General features: G+C 42.3%; 1 protein-coding gene across 1 annotated transcript in view; it reads right to left on the bottom strand.

The window, feature by feature from the left end:
* Window positions 1–10,647, bottom strand: part of LOC308295607 (rho guanine nucleotide exchange factor 28-like) — a gene marked incomplete at its 5' end in the record, with an annotated part of 80,389 nt that extends 69,742 nt beyond the window's left edge. Inside the window, 4 exons of the mRNA XM_080738657.1 lie at window positions 2,781–2,967; window positions 4,269–4,378; window positions 5,624–5,765; window positions 10,615–10,647. Coding sequence (XP_080594783.1) covers window positions 2,781–2,967; window positions 4,269–4,378; window positions 5,624–5,765; window positions 10,615–10,647 — 472 coding nt within the window. The remainder of the gene's footprint in view (window positions 1–2,780; window positions 2,968–4,268; window positions 4,379–5,623; window positions 5,766–10,614) is intronic.
* Window positions 10,648–14,284: the final 3,637 nt, after the last annotated feature.

Here is a 14,284-nt window from a genome sequence, read left to right as displayed (position 1 = left end):
ACAGCCAACTAGAAAATTTGCAATTTGTGAAATTGCAAGTGTGGTTGCCCAGTGGTTCAAATCATATTTAAGTTTTGGGCTATGTTTGTTTACCAGTAAGTGCTGCATCTTGTGCATTGTAATGCATTACTGGGCTGATTTGACCTATGTGGGACCAGAGCCTGCTTTTAGTGTGTCAATGAACAAAGTTCATCCAGATGCCTGGGGATCCCCAATATGAGTATAAGGGGGTACCCTAACAGGGCATCTATAAACCCTAACAGGGCCTAACAGGGCATCGTTGTGAGCATGTAGATTTTCACACTTTTCACACTTTCTCCCTCTAATATTTGACAATTTGGCCAATGTTTAATGTGTCATTTCAGAGGTATTATTTTTTTCCAGGACCTTCCAGGACCCTTGATGAATTTCAAAACTTTTCCTGTACTGGAAAAATATTTTTCTAATTTCAAAATATTTCCAGGATGACCGTGGGAACCCTGTATAAGAGCATTCCTGGTAATGTCATCATTAACAGCCAATGAGGCCAGCAGAGCACACCTCATGGCGCGCTCTGCTGGCGCACAAGTAGGCCATGTATGAACTACTTGGGCACAAGGTGCAAAATGGCACCTCGACAGAGTGCAGTTCTAGTTGCATTATGTGCCAGACTAGTCGAGCACCAAATAACCAAAGCTAAATTATATAAAAACCATACCAGCATTACAAGACATGAGTAGTTTATTCTAACATGAGTGATGGTCAAACTGGATCAGCCCTGCATGTGAGCTTAACTCTTCAATCAACACTTGTCAGTAAACTCCCAAGAAATGTCACTGATAAAAAATAAATCAACACTTAACACTGATTGACTGAGCGAAGGCCTGAGCGCAACAGTACAGTCGGGCACATTGGTGATGTCACAGGCAATGTTATCCAGACAACGATAGGGAGCCGCTGCAGTGAAACAGACCGCCATAACCGTATTATCACAAAATCCGATTTGTTATTTATGTTAGTGGCCTACGCACCCACTCAACACATGCATGCATGCACACACGCGCACACACACGTGCGTGCACATGCACACACACACAAACACACACACACGCGCAGTGGTATTTCATGAACATACTGACCAGCATATAAACCCTACTTGCATACGCACTTGCGCACACGCACATGCATACACGTACACAGTAGTGTAAAGTAACTAAGCACTTTTACTTAAGTACTGTACCATTTTGAGGTACTTTATTTATTTCCAAGTTTCAGTACTTTTACTTCTATTCCACTACATTTATTTGAAAACTTTAGTTACTAGTTACTTTGTAGATTTAGGTTATTATTACAAAATATAGGCTTACACTAAGCACTTCAGCCCTATATACATTTCTGGCTATATTCAAAAGATTTTTAAACATTTGACAACTTGAAATGTGACAAGCTGCATATAAAGAGCACTTTCTAATTTGGTACTTTAAGTACATTTTGATGCCAATACTTTTTGTACTTTTACTCAAGTACATTTTATGATGTCCTTTAATTGTAACAGAGCATTTCTAACATTGTAACAGAGCATTTCTAACATTGCAGTATTGGTACTTTTACTCAAGTAAAAGATTCGGGTACTTTTTCCACACACACACGCACGCACGCACGCACGCACGCACGCACGCACGCACGCACGCACGCACGCACGCACGCACGCACGCACGCACACACACACACACACACACACACACACACACACACACACACACACACACACACACACACACACACACACACACACACACACACACACACACACACACACACACACACACACACACACACACACACACACACACACACACTTAACTCTGCCTATAACCTGGGGCTTCTTCCAGATGGGGAGGCTCTATTAACCACATTACATGCTGGTTAAATAGCTTTGATGAAGTTAACAGAAGCACACCATGTGACCACGGTCACTTCCGTTCTCATGCCAGTGAGCGTGTGTAATGGGAGTGATGGAGGACCACATGGAGAAGGAGAGGAGGAAAAACAGGAGGAGCAAGTTGAAAAGTTCACCTTCCTTGGATACCGAAAGGGTCCAATTTTCCACTGCTCCCGACAATGATAAGTAAGGGGGCCTTGGAAACTCTTCTGTGCTCATGGTTTTGGAAAGTCTCATATTCATAAGCTTTAGTTTGATTAACCGTGCATGTTTAGTACCTTTCTATCTTCACTGTCGGGCAGAAAACCTTGTATCTCCCAGTTTCAAATGAGTACGTTTTCTCGTAAAGTAAAGCCCTGCTTCATCATACGTACAAGACTGTCGCACAAAACTAGTGAAAGTAGCAGATCTACAAACAAACAACTCCTCGCTGTGTGCTTGTAGATCAGCTATAATATTTTCACTATTTTTAAAACGGTTTTGGACATACAAGGTTCCAATCCGACAACAACACTATGTTTGCCTACAGAATAGAACTGGCAAGACCTGGCAATTAACTGACGATGTACCGTATCTCCTTTTGTCAGTGCTTTCCCACAGATGGCTATCAGCAACAACCCTTTGTGCTGAAAACGCTCTTCAGCCAGAATAGGTTAATTAAGTTCAACCAGGCATCCTTACAGTATATTGGGCCTGTCATTATTATAGGGATAATTATCCAAAATGTTGAAAAATCTATAAGCTCACAGCGCGTCATGAATCACGATGTGACAAGGTGGGAGCTTGCAGATGAGCCATTTTCACTATTCTTTGTACGACGAAGTATAGAGCTTAAGTGATCCATGATAGCTGTCCCTACCCTCTCCACTGGTGCTGCCCAGGACATTCCAGGTGTGAGGAATATCCAGGTTGGCCATGGCCAGGGCCACGTGACGGTCCATAGCCCAGCGAGAGCTCTCCTGGCCCAGGTTGAAGAGGCCTCTCAGCTCCTTGTGATCTGTGGAGCTCAGGAGGTGACCGTGGGTCACCAGGTGCTCTGCCAGGTCCTGGAAATAAAACAGTCACCAGTAATTAGTTATAATATAGCCGTGTGTGTGTGTGCGTGCGTGCGTGCGTGCGTGTGTGTGTTCCATATTGCCTGCAGGCAACATTCTGGATCGTGAGACATCAAGCCATTTGATTGGGGATGGCATGTCAAATTAGAGACAAAATCTGCATGCCCAATTTGATTTCACTACAGTTTCAGAAGGTTATGGTGTGGTTTATGGTTATGGATCACGGGTATGGATCAATTATGGTTAAGGTATGGTACATTATGTGAATCTAAGACTGTCAACACACAATTTATGATTTAGGCATTTAGCAGATTCTCTTATCCAGAGCAACTTAGAAGTACTAGAAGTACGAAATCAGAGTGAATGAACCCCAGTCACCAAACATTAGGGTAAATAGTAAAGAAGACAGGGCTTCAAAGACACTAGGATACGAGGTAAACATTACAAGTAGAATCTGTCTAAACAACATTGTATATTTGCAGTCAAGAAAAATACCTAAATAACAAAAACATCAGAACAAGCAACAAACATAGGTCTGCATAGTTTAACTAACATCTACATTGTGTGTGCATCTGTGTGTGTGTGTGTGTGTGTGTGTGTGTGTGTGTATGCATTGTGGGTGACTTATGAATAAAGGTACTGTAGGACTGTCGCATCACGACATGTTGTTTTTCCACAACTTGTTTTTAAATGTTTGAAAATGCTTGAATGTTTCTCATCATGGCGATCACGGCCATCATGCAAAAATAATCATGCAATTATCCTGAATAATCGTGAAACAGGTGATAATGTAATAATTGCGACTAGGGCTGGGCGATATGGTGATAATTATCATGGAGACGATACAATGTCTCCACGATATGCCTTTTCAGAGGTATCGTATATATCGTGATACAATTGAGGGAGCCTTGTAAAAAATCCTGTTTAATCGTTAATACAGAGATTAATTGCAGAATTCAATTTAAACCTGCATTTTGGTCTAAATCAGTAGTTCTCAAACTTTAAAATGTCAAGGTCTCCACTTAACTCTGACAGTATAAAAATGAAACCAAATGGACACGTAAAGTTCAATTTGGACCTCCCAAAAGGAACCCAGAGAGTCTAGTTTTTGTCAAGTAACTTGAAAAATAAGTAATAACCATCGAAACCAACGTGAAAAAGAATCGTGATAAAATCGTGTATCGTGATAAGAGCTTGGGAAAATATCGTGATATAGCATTTTTCCATATCGCCCACCCCTAATTGCGACACAGGCCTACTGTACATGGGTGCACGGTTTGTGACTCTCCTACCTGAGCATCGTCTTGGACGTACTCCAAGGTGGACCCTCCCACCCAGGTAAGGGGCGTGGCTTCAGAGCACAGGTACGCCTGGACGGACACCGCCTCGGCCAGGTTGTGTCCTACAGGAAATCACAACACACCAGGGGTTCTCAAACCTTTTATAGGCTGTGACCCCCAAAATAAACATATTTGAACTGGGGGCCGCCACCCTGACAAGCACTTGGAATTGTAGGTATAACATTTAGTGTGACTCGGTTCCACAGATAAATATTGTGAAGATAGCATATCTACATGCTCACAACGCCTCGCAATGCGAGGCGTTGTGAGCATGTAGATCGGCTATTTTCACAATCTTTCCCTCTTGCTTACTTAATATTTGACAGTTTGGCCAGTTTGGTATTAAAACGGTCTTGAAAGTCCTTAAATTGTCACTTTAGAAATGTGCAGATACCATGTACAGTATACACTTATACTCTGTGTTGGTTTGTTTACCATTGAGTGAGGAAAAAAATACATTAAGCTAATCATCTGGGAACCCCACAAAATAATTTGGGGACCCCGACCCCAAGTTTGAGAACCACTGCACCACACCAAAAGCAGGAAATGAGATCATCACACCGTATTGATGTACAGTAGGGCAGTGGTTTTCAACCAGTGGTCCTTGAGGGGGTTCCAGGTGGTCCCCAGCTCCAGGTGGTCCTTGAGGGGGTTCCAGGTTGTCCCCAACTTGGAAATTGCAAGTGTGGTTGCCGTGACGCGAATTTCGCAAATTAATTTCGTCTTACCATTTGAACTTTCCCCATTCATGTAAAACTTCCATTACCCATTGCTTGGCCCATTGGATGGCTCTAAACTTCCATTACCCATTGCTTGGCCCATTGGATGGCTCTCTATATATTGTCTCACAGACACACCACCTTAATGGTTCTGTTGAGAGTAAATGGATGGTGAGGCCCAAAGCCTGGGTCAGCTTGACAAACTGTATGTTTATAAACCTCTGGCCGTTTCCCCTCTGGAGAGGAAGCTTACAGTTCTGTGATCATTTTAGTTTGTGTGTGTGATTAATCGAACAGCCAGTGTGAAGCTGGACAGGTCCAGTCTCATACTTCATGTGCGCGCGCGTGTTCATGCGCGCGCCTATCAACAATGTAGATAGGCTATATTTAGGCTATCAATTCTAACAGTGAGGATTGTATTAATAACAGTGAGGATTTTATTCTGTGCATGTGTGTATTACCGTCTGCAAAATCACCCATTTCAGTCAAATTACTATGATTTTAATGTGTGTGTGTGTGTGTGTGTGTGCGTGCGTGCGTGCGTGCGTGCGTGCGTGCGACTGTGTGTGCGTGGGACCGTGCTCATACCGGGGACCATGAAGCAGAGCATGACATCGCTCTGAGCTCTTATGACGTGGAGAAGCGTGGACCCCTCCAGAACGATGAAGACCTCCATGTCCTCGGACACCGACTCCACACCCTCCAGCAACGCAAATACTTTCGCCTGGCCCTGGGAAGACGGGTGAATGAAGGTTGAGAGAGAAAAATGTTGTTCAAAAACAATTCTTCTGTGGGTCATTGAGACACAACTAGGCTAAATATGATTACACTTTTGAGAAGGAGAGTCAGAGAGCTACGGTTCTGAGGGAGTTGCACAGCAGCACTGCATTCAGAACAGAAATAAAACTTCCCCTTCAAATCAATAAAAGCAGGAATGTCTCGGTGCCTGCAAACAGGGGTGTCACAGGGGGCACACATTTTCACGATTTTTCGAAAATAGCAGATCTACAAGCTCGCAGCGCGGCACTCGGTGCCGCGCTGCGAGCTTGTATATCTGCTATTTTTCAATAGTTAACATTCATGGGGGGCCCACAGTGAATCCTTGTACGCAGGGCCCAGAATTTGGTGTGACGCCCCTGCCTGCAACCACCATCTGCACTGATCCCAGCAGTCCAGACAGAACACTGCTCTGAGAGAAATGGGACAGGATATAGTAACTGAATCGAAAAATTTATTTTAATTACTATATCGATATGCATAAGCATATATCGTACCGTTTTGGCTTTGTATCGTATCGGTACCATTTTACAATGCAGATAATCGGTATCGAATCGTCTTGCAGTGCAAATAATTGATTGTATGGAAACTAAGTATGTGTGCCTTGTATTTAGCAATTTTAAGAAGGAAAATGAAAAAAGAGGGGTTTAATTACTTTTCCATTCCATATAGCTACTCTTAGTCTATCGACAAATGTGTGTAATCTCTGTGTTCATGTCAAGGTGCAGGTTTGTCCATATGTGTTGGAATATAGCCTATAATGTCCATGTATGTGCTCGACTAGAGAATCATAGTGTTTACTTCTATGGTCTCCCTTCCTAACTTAGACTGACGGAACCATTGCTGTATTGACTTTGACCTCTAAGGAACTATTGCTGTATTGACTTTGACCTCTAAGGACCTTCCAGGAAGAGTGCTCATGTGCGTCACACGCTTCCTAGTTTCTTCTTCTCTGAGCTGTTTTTTTGTTTTTGTTTCTTCTTTTTTCGCACTGATTTTTGACATTGCACTATTAGGTTGTGTTGGTAGTTTCTGAGTATTTTGCTTTGTTTAACAATGACAGTGAGATACTTGTTTGCACTAACTAGCATTGACTGCTAATGGTCTCTTTTGCAAGACACTTTATGTATATATACTTATATTTTATTCGCCCCCTCTACTGATGCACCTTCTCTTTATTGTCTCCACCAGCCGAAGGCTGAGGGAGAGTATGTTTTCCCCTCCGTCCGTGTGTCCGTCCGTGCGTCCGTCCGTGCGTCCGTCCGTGCGTCCGTCCGTCCGTGCGTCCGTGCGTCCTCGCAGTTTGTGAGCGCCAAATCTCAGTCGCCGTTGGCCCGGTCGCTGCCAAAGTGAGCACACACATTCCCTGGATGCCAATCTAGAACCTCTGCCCTAAATTTTTCAAATGGGCCTTTTCTAGCGCCAACTAGTGGCCGATGTTTGCTAAACACATTCTGTGCACTACTCTTACAGATTTTGTCCAAAAATCCTACAAATCGGTAGGCAATATCTCGACAGTCATGTGATCGACACGGATCTGTCCGATTTTGCATATTCCATCCTGATTGGCTAAGATTGGCTTCCAAAGTTTGTGGGATTGAGCCGTTTTGAACAAAATGCCTCAAATCACAAACGCAAAGTGCAATTATCATGAAATCGCACACACACGTTCCCACTAGGCCGAGGAAGAAATGCCACTTAATTTTTTTTAAATCAGCCTCATGGTGGCGCTATAACAGCCCGATTTGTGGTTTTACCTATAACTCCACCGATCAGTTTCAAACTTTGTAAGTGCACTCCCTAGAGGCTAAGGATAAACCTTTGCCCTGCATTTTTCACATCAGCCTTTTATAGCGCCACCTTTGGGCCAACTTATGTAAAACACATTTTTGGATATTACTCCTTGAGATTTTATCCAAAAATCATGCAAATCGGTACACAGTATCTCTATAGTCATGTGATCAAGTCCGATCCGTCTGATATTTCACATTCCATCCTGATTGGCTAATATTAGCTTCCAAAGTTTGCAGGATTGCTCCGTTTTTGAACAAAATGCCTCAAATCATCAACGCAGCTTGCGATTACCGTGACATTTGCCACACATATTCCCACTAGGTCAAGGAACAAATGCTACCTTTTTAACATTGTCCTGTTATAGCGCCACCAGCAGGTAGACTTTAGCAAAACACATTTTTGGAACACAATGCTTGAAATCATGCATGCAGTGTCCGATTGCCATGAAAGATCTAAGGTGAAGAACATATGCCACCCTTTTTACATTGGCCTATTATACAGTAGCACCACCAGGACGCACGGCCTGGTGGAGACCTGTGCTCGGAAGAGCACTGCTTCTAGTTGGTACTGTACTGCTCTTGTTTTTTCTTTTTTTTTTTTCCTCTTATCTATCTTTTCTTACGTCTCTGTAACTTTGTAAATAACTGTATACTGCTGTGCTACTACTGGACAACTGAATTTCTGAATTTCCCCCTTGGGAAACTGATGCACCTTCTCTTTATTGTCTCCACCAGCCGAAGGCTGAGGGAGAGTATGTTTTCCCCTCCGTCCGTGTGTCCGTCCGTGCGTCCGTCCGTGCGTCCGTCCGTGCGTCCGTCCGTCCGTGCGTCCGTGCGTCCTCGCAGTTTGTGAGCGCCAAATCTCAGTCGCCGTTGGCCCGGTCGCTGCCAAAGTGAGCACACACATTCCCTGGATGCCAATCTAGAACCTCTGCCCTAAATTTTTCAAATGGGCCTTTTCTAGCGCCAACTAGTGGCCGATGTTTGCTAAACACATTTCTGTGCACTACTCTTACAGATTTTTGTCACCGATCAGTTTCAAACTTTGTAAGTGCACTCCCTAGAGGCTAAGGATAAACCTTTGCGCTGCATTTTTCACATCAGCCTTTTATAGCGCCACCTTTGGGCCAACTTATGTAAAACACATTTTTGGATATTACTCCTTGAGATTTTATCCAAAAATCATGCAAATCGGTACACAGTATCTCTATAGTCATGTGATCAAGTCCGATCCGTCTGATATTTCACATTCCATCCTGATTGGCTAATATTAGCTTCCAAAGTTTGCAGGATTGCTCCGTTTTTGAACAAAATGCCTCAAATCATCAACGCAGCTTGCGATTACCGTGACATTTGCCACACATATTCCCACTAGGTCAAGGAACAAATGCTACCTTTTTAACATTGTCCTGTTATAGCGCCACCAGCAGGTAGACTTTAGCAAAACACATTTTTGGAACACAATGCTTGAAATCATGCATGCAGTGTCCGATTGCCATGAAAGATCTAAGGTGAAGAACATATGCCACCCTTTTTACATTGGCCTATTATACAGTAGCACCACCAGGACGCACGGCCTGGTGGAGACCTGTGCTCGGAAGAGCACTGCTTCTAGTTGGTACTGTACTGCTCTTGTTTTTGTTTTGTTTTTTTCCCCTCTTATCTATCTTTTCTTACGTCTCTGTAACTTTGTAAATAACTGTATACTGCTGTGCTACTACTGGACAACTGAATTTCCCCCTTGGGATAATAAAGGTATCTATCTGCTTATTTATATCCATAATAATAGATTTTTCCCTTAAGAACATGCACTATTGACACGTTTCCCACAGATTTAATTTCTTTGCTAAATAGTTACTATATCGATTTTAAATAATTGAATCGAATCGTATCACCATGAATGAACCATTATCGTCCATGTATCGTATCTTCAACCATTTATCGTGATGCGTATCGTATCATTGTTAAAATGTATCGTTACACAGTACACCTAGATGATAAGCTTTCCCATAAAAGGTAACTGGACTCTGTCAAAGAACCTCAAGACTGAAAGGAGAATTGTGACCTCAAATGCTGGTTTGTCACCTTATTTCACCATATTAAAACTGTATACTTTTATCATCCCTTCAACTGCAAAACATCCACAACCTCAACACACAGGCGCACAAGTGTACATATGTGTGTGTGTGTGTGTGTGTGTGTGTGTGTGTGTGTGCGCGCGTACGCACGCACGCACGCACACACACACACACACACACACACACACACACACACACACACACACTCATTCATCCCAATTACCCCTTTGTCTGTGCACCATAGCAGAAGCATTTCACATTCAAATAACTGCATATACACAACCAACAATGTTGAGTTTTCCTTTGACATTTCTTTGAAGGATTACACACAAAGTCACAGATATTTTATTTAATAATATTTGCTTCCATATCTTTTAGATCCCTGACTCAAACTAACAACTACTTGGCCACAATTCTATTCTATTTGAGTACAGCTTAGCCAGCAATAGCCACACAGACCACAGGTCTATTGATTCAAATGCACCACCTGACAGGAGACATCACAAATCAAATAATCGTTGGAGGGGAAAAAAAGTATTTTCTCCCTCTGCCCTTGTGTTCAAAACCACACAACTGTTGTGATTAAAGCAGAGTTATTGATTGACTAGTCGGTACAAAAGTTGAAACTGATTTATTACATTATTTTGTTCCTTTGGACAAGTTAGGCTCAATGGATCTAATGCTCAAATAGTCCAGGCAAAACTGTAGACAAATACACTGTAATTCAAGAATAATGAAAGTCAAACACGCAAGTGCCTATTTGAGTACAACAGAAAGAAATCACTCTCCAGTCTTGATGATGTTGAACTAATTGAACCCAACCCATGTTTGAGCTTACATAATTGGAATTCATGGTCCCACGTGACTGCCAGCCATGCTGATTTATACTTAGCCAATAGCCATGAAGGTGGATAAATTCAGCAATACTCACATAAAGAGGCACTTTCTTTCTGCTCAACTCCATCTGCAAACAACAAAAAATAACAACAACAAAACTTTCATCAAGAATTCACTGTTGTCAAAATTATGTGTGTGTGTGTGTGTGTGTGTGTGTGTGTGTGTGTGTGTGTGTGTATGTGCGTGCGTGCGTGCGTGCGTGTGTGTGTGTGTGTGTGTGTGTGTGTGTGACTGTGTGTGTGTGTGTGTGGGGGGGGATCATTTGATCCCAACAGGATTATCAGTGCTAATTGAAGTCTAATGAAACAAGTGAATCATTTGATCCTAGCATGTCTATAATTACTTTAACTAGAAGCTGTCAGCGTCTAGTCGGCGACCTGGCCAACTCGGAACAATGTAAATAGGGAATGAATGCCCCGCCCTTTAATGCAAACCCCATTATACCTGTTTTCATAGGACCCGTTTTGACCATTTGTCTGCCTGTGTCCATTTATGCCCATATATGGAGATATCTGTATCTGTCTGTCTGTCGGTGTCCATTTTATGTCCATATATGTAGATCACTGCAGTTATAGTTCTGGGTCCATTTTATGCCCATATATGCCCATATATGGAGATATCTGTCTATCTGCGTCCATTTTATGCCCATATATGGAGATCTCTGTATCTGTCTGTCTGTGTCCCTTTTATGCCCGTATATGGAGATCTTTGTGATTCTGCATCCATTGTATGCCCATATATGCCATATATGGAGATATATGTTTATCTGCGTTCATTTTATGCCCATATATGAGATTTCTGTCGCTTTTTCAAACAGATGGTCAAAACGGGTCCTATGACAACAGGTATAATGGGGTTTGCATTAAAGGGGGAACCGGCACTGTGTCTGCAACACAGTCGGAGGCACAGACAGATACAGAGATCTCCATAATGGGAATAAAGGGACACAGACAAACAGATGGAGGAGGAGACAAACTTAATGCAAACCCCATTATACCTGTTGTCATAGGACCCGTTTTGACCATCTGTTTGCCTGTGTCCATTTATGCCCATATATGGAGATATCTGTATCTGTCTGTCTGCGTCCACTTTATGCCCATATATGGAGATCTTTGACCATCTGTTTGCCTGTGTCCATTTATGCCCATATATGGAGATATCTGTATTTGTCTGTCTGCATCCATTTTATGCCCATATATGGAGATCTATGCAGACACAGTGCCAGTTCCGGAAAATCCTGATGTCAGACATCAGAATCCGAACCTTTCGTGCTGGTTCCAGAAAATCGTGTATCGGGTCGGGTCGAGGCCGAGCACTGCACTACCTGCTGCGGTGGGGAACGCACGTGCTGAATTTGAAATAGGGAATGAATGCCCCACCCTTTAATGCAAACCCCATGAATGCCCCACCCTTTAATGCAAACCCCAATATACCTGTTGTCATAGGACCCGTTTTGACCATCTGTTTGTCTTTGTCCACTTATGCCCATATATGAAGATCTCTGCACACACAGTACCGGTTGCGGAAAACTCTGATGTCAGACTTTATGCCCATATCTGGAGAACGCGCGTGCCGGTGGGAAGAAGGGTTCTCGAGATACGCGGATTACATACATACATACACATTCACAGAGATTTTGTGTTGACTCATGTGGCGTACGTGATGTCAGAGCCTTTTATGAAGTGATGTCACAATGACTCAGCGCTTGCGCCCGATTTCCTCCGGAACAGCCTGATGTCAACAATCAGCTCCGCATAAGGAGATTCCGAACGTTTCGCGCCGGTTTCGGAAAACCGCGAGTCGGGTCGGGTCGAGGCCCGGCACTGCACTCCGCGCGGCGGCGGGGAACGCGCGTGCCGAATCTGAAGCCGGTGGGACGAACGGTTCTCGAGATACGCGGATTACAAACAAACAGACAGAGATTTGTCGCATTTATAGATAGATGATGGCAGCTCCATTTTCTATCTTGCCACAACTCTGTAGAAGCACACGGAAACGACCCATAGTCTGCTGCTCATGACTGAGATGGTTCTTGTCTTGATATAGCCTAGGCGTGGGCCTATTATAACGTGTCCACTTCGTGTGCGTGTCTGTGTGGGCTTAGCGTGGGAAATGTATTTGTCCAGACAGCTGTACTGGCCTGCTTCATATCAGTGACCACTTCCTAAACAGGGCAGAGCACATCAACATGTGTCTTCATATTACCATAACAACCAATTTATCAGAGAGAGAGAGAGAGAGAGATACGGTTCCATCGTTAAATTTGGTTTGAAAACATAAAGAGCCAAGAAAGGTAGTCTAATAGATAGGCTAGCACATGATGTCTATTATTATGATCATTTTATAGAGCTTTAATATTGTGTTTTGTTAATTACATTCACCAGGGGCACTTCAACTCTCACACGGTCCAGTCAGACATTCCGAATGTTCTCAAAAGTAAAAAAAAAAAAATACCAACTAACAACTCCATGTCTGCCGGGAATTGCAATGTTCAAGTGTAGTAGAAATTCTTCTCGACTTAGTTACCTACCTTGAAAATGTTTTGCTGTCAGTTATGGCGATAGACACACACACGGGATCTGTCATAAGAAAACACGCATTTACAACTATAGTCACTAAAAACACTTTACGATCGACAGCGAATCCAGAATAGAAAAGAAAACCCGTAGAACAGCAACAACAGAAAGGTGCTGATCTGTTCCTCAGCTTACTGCCGTGAGAGTGCAGGACAGCACACTTTACTGAGTAAGCATCCTTTCGTCTTTGGTGGAGGTGTGTCTGTCAAATGAGTTCGGTTTACCCTTGTGGAAGTAGACTATCTGGATTTATGTTTAGGATACAGTGACCTCTCCTGGAGAAAGAATAGTTTGCAAACTTGTAGCCTCTTCATCATGGTATGACCTGTTGCCTGCTCTGCTGCACACAAAGCATTCAATAATGACATAAAGTCAAGTATAATAATTCCTAAGTACTGGACACTTTCTAGACATGGATCATAATGTATTACAATTATATAATGTAAAATAATGTATTATAATTATCAGTTGTATACATCAGGTGTTACAATAATTTGCATTAATGCTGAGATTTGAGATTTTAAGTCAATAGAAGCGATATATGGGAGCTTTAAGTAATTACATTCCTGAAGGTGTGAGCACCTGTGTTCATTGCTTTTAGTGTTTAGTTCTTGGGTTTTTATGTTTTTCATGTGAGCAAAGTTTTTCAGTTGTTCTTGCATTAATTGAATACTATATAATTTACCTTGATTAAAGCACCCAAGGACTAGTGACTTATCATTCAATTCTGCATTACAATAGCAACTATAATGCATTATAAAATCCTGTTGTATTACAACTGAGAATTATAATACTATTTTCTTGGGTGTCATTATAAATGGCTTTGTTATGATTGCATTGAGTACTTTGGATTGCTTACATCTTACCCTTCAGAGTATATACATGACCTTATAGAATTTGAATAGAATTTTTAATGTGTCACAAGTATTTAAGAGATCTTATAACTCTTATAATTAACTATAATTATAGTGTTAAGCTAATTATAATGTATTACATGTACACCCTAACCATGACTTTATAGTCCATTACCGACATGGGATGCATAGCAAGTGTTAACAGTAACCAACAATGTGATTTAAATTAAATTTGTCACGTCATTCTCACTCACAACTTTCAAAGATTTATTCC

The sequence above is a fragment of the Nannobrachium achirus genome, assembly GCF_963921795.1.
Source record: "Nannobrachium achirus genome assembly, chromosome: 12".
NCBI classification, from domain to species: Eukaryota; Metazoa; Chordata; class Actinopteri; order Myctophiformes; family Myctophidae; genus Nannobrachium; species Nannobrachium achirus.
This window is presented reverse-complemented; position numbering and strand designations above follow the sequence as displayed.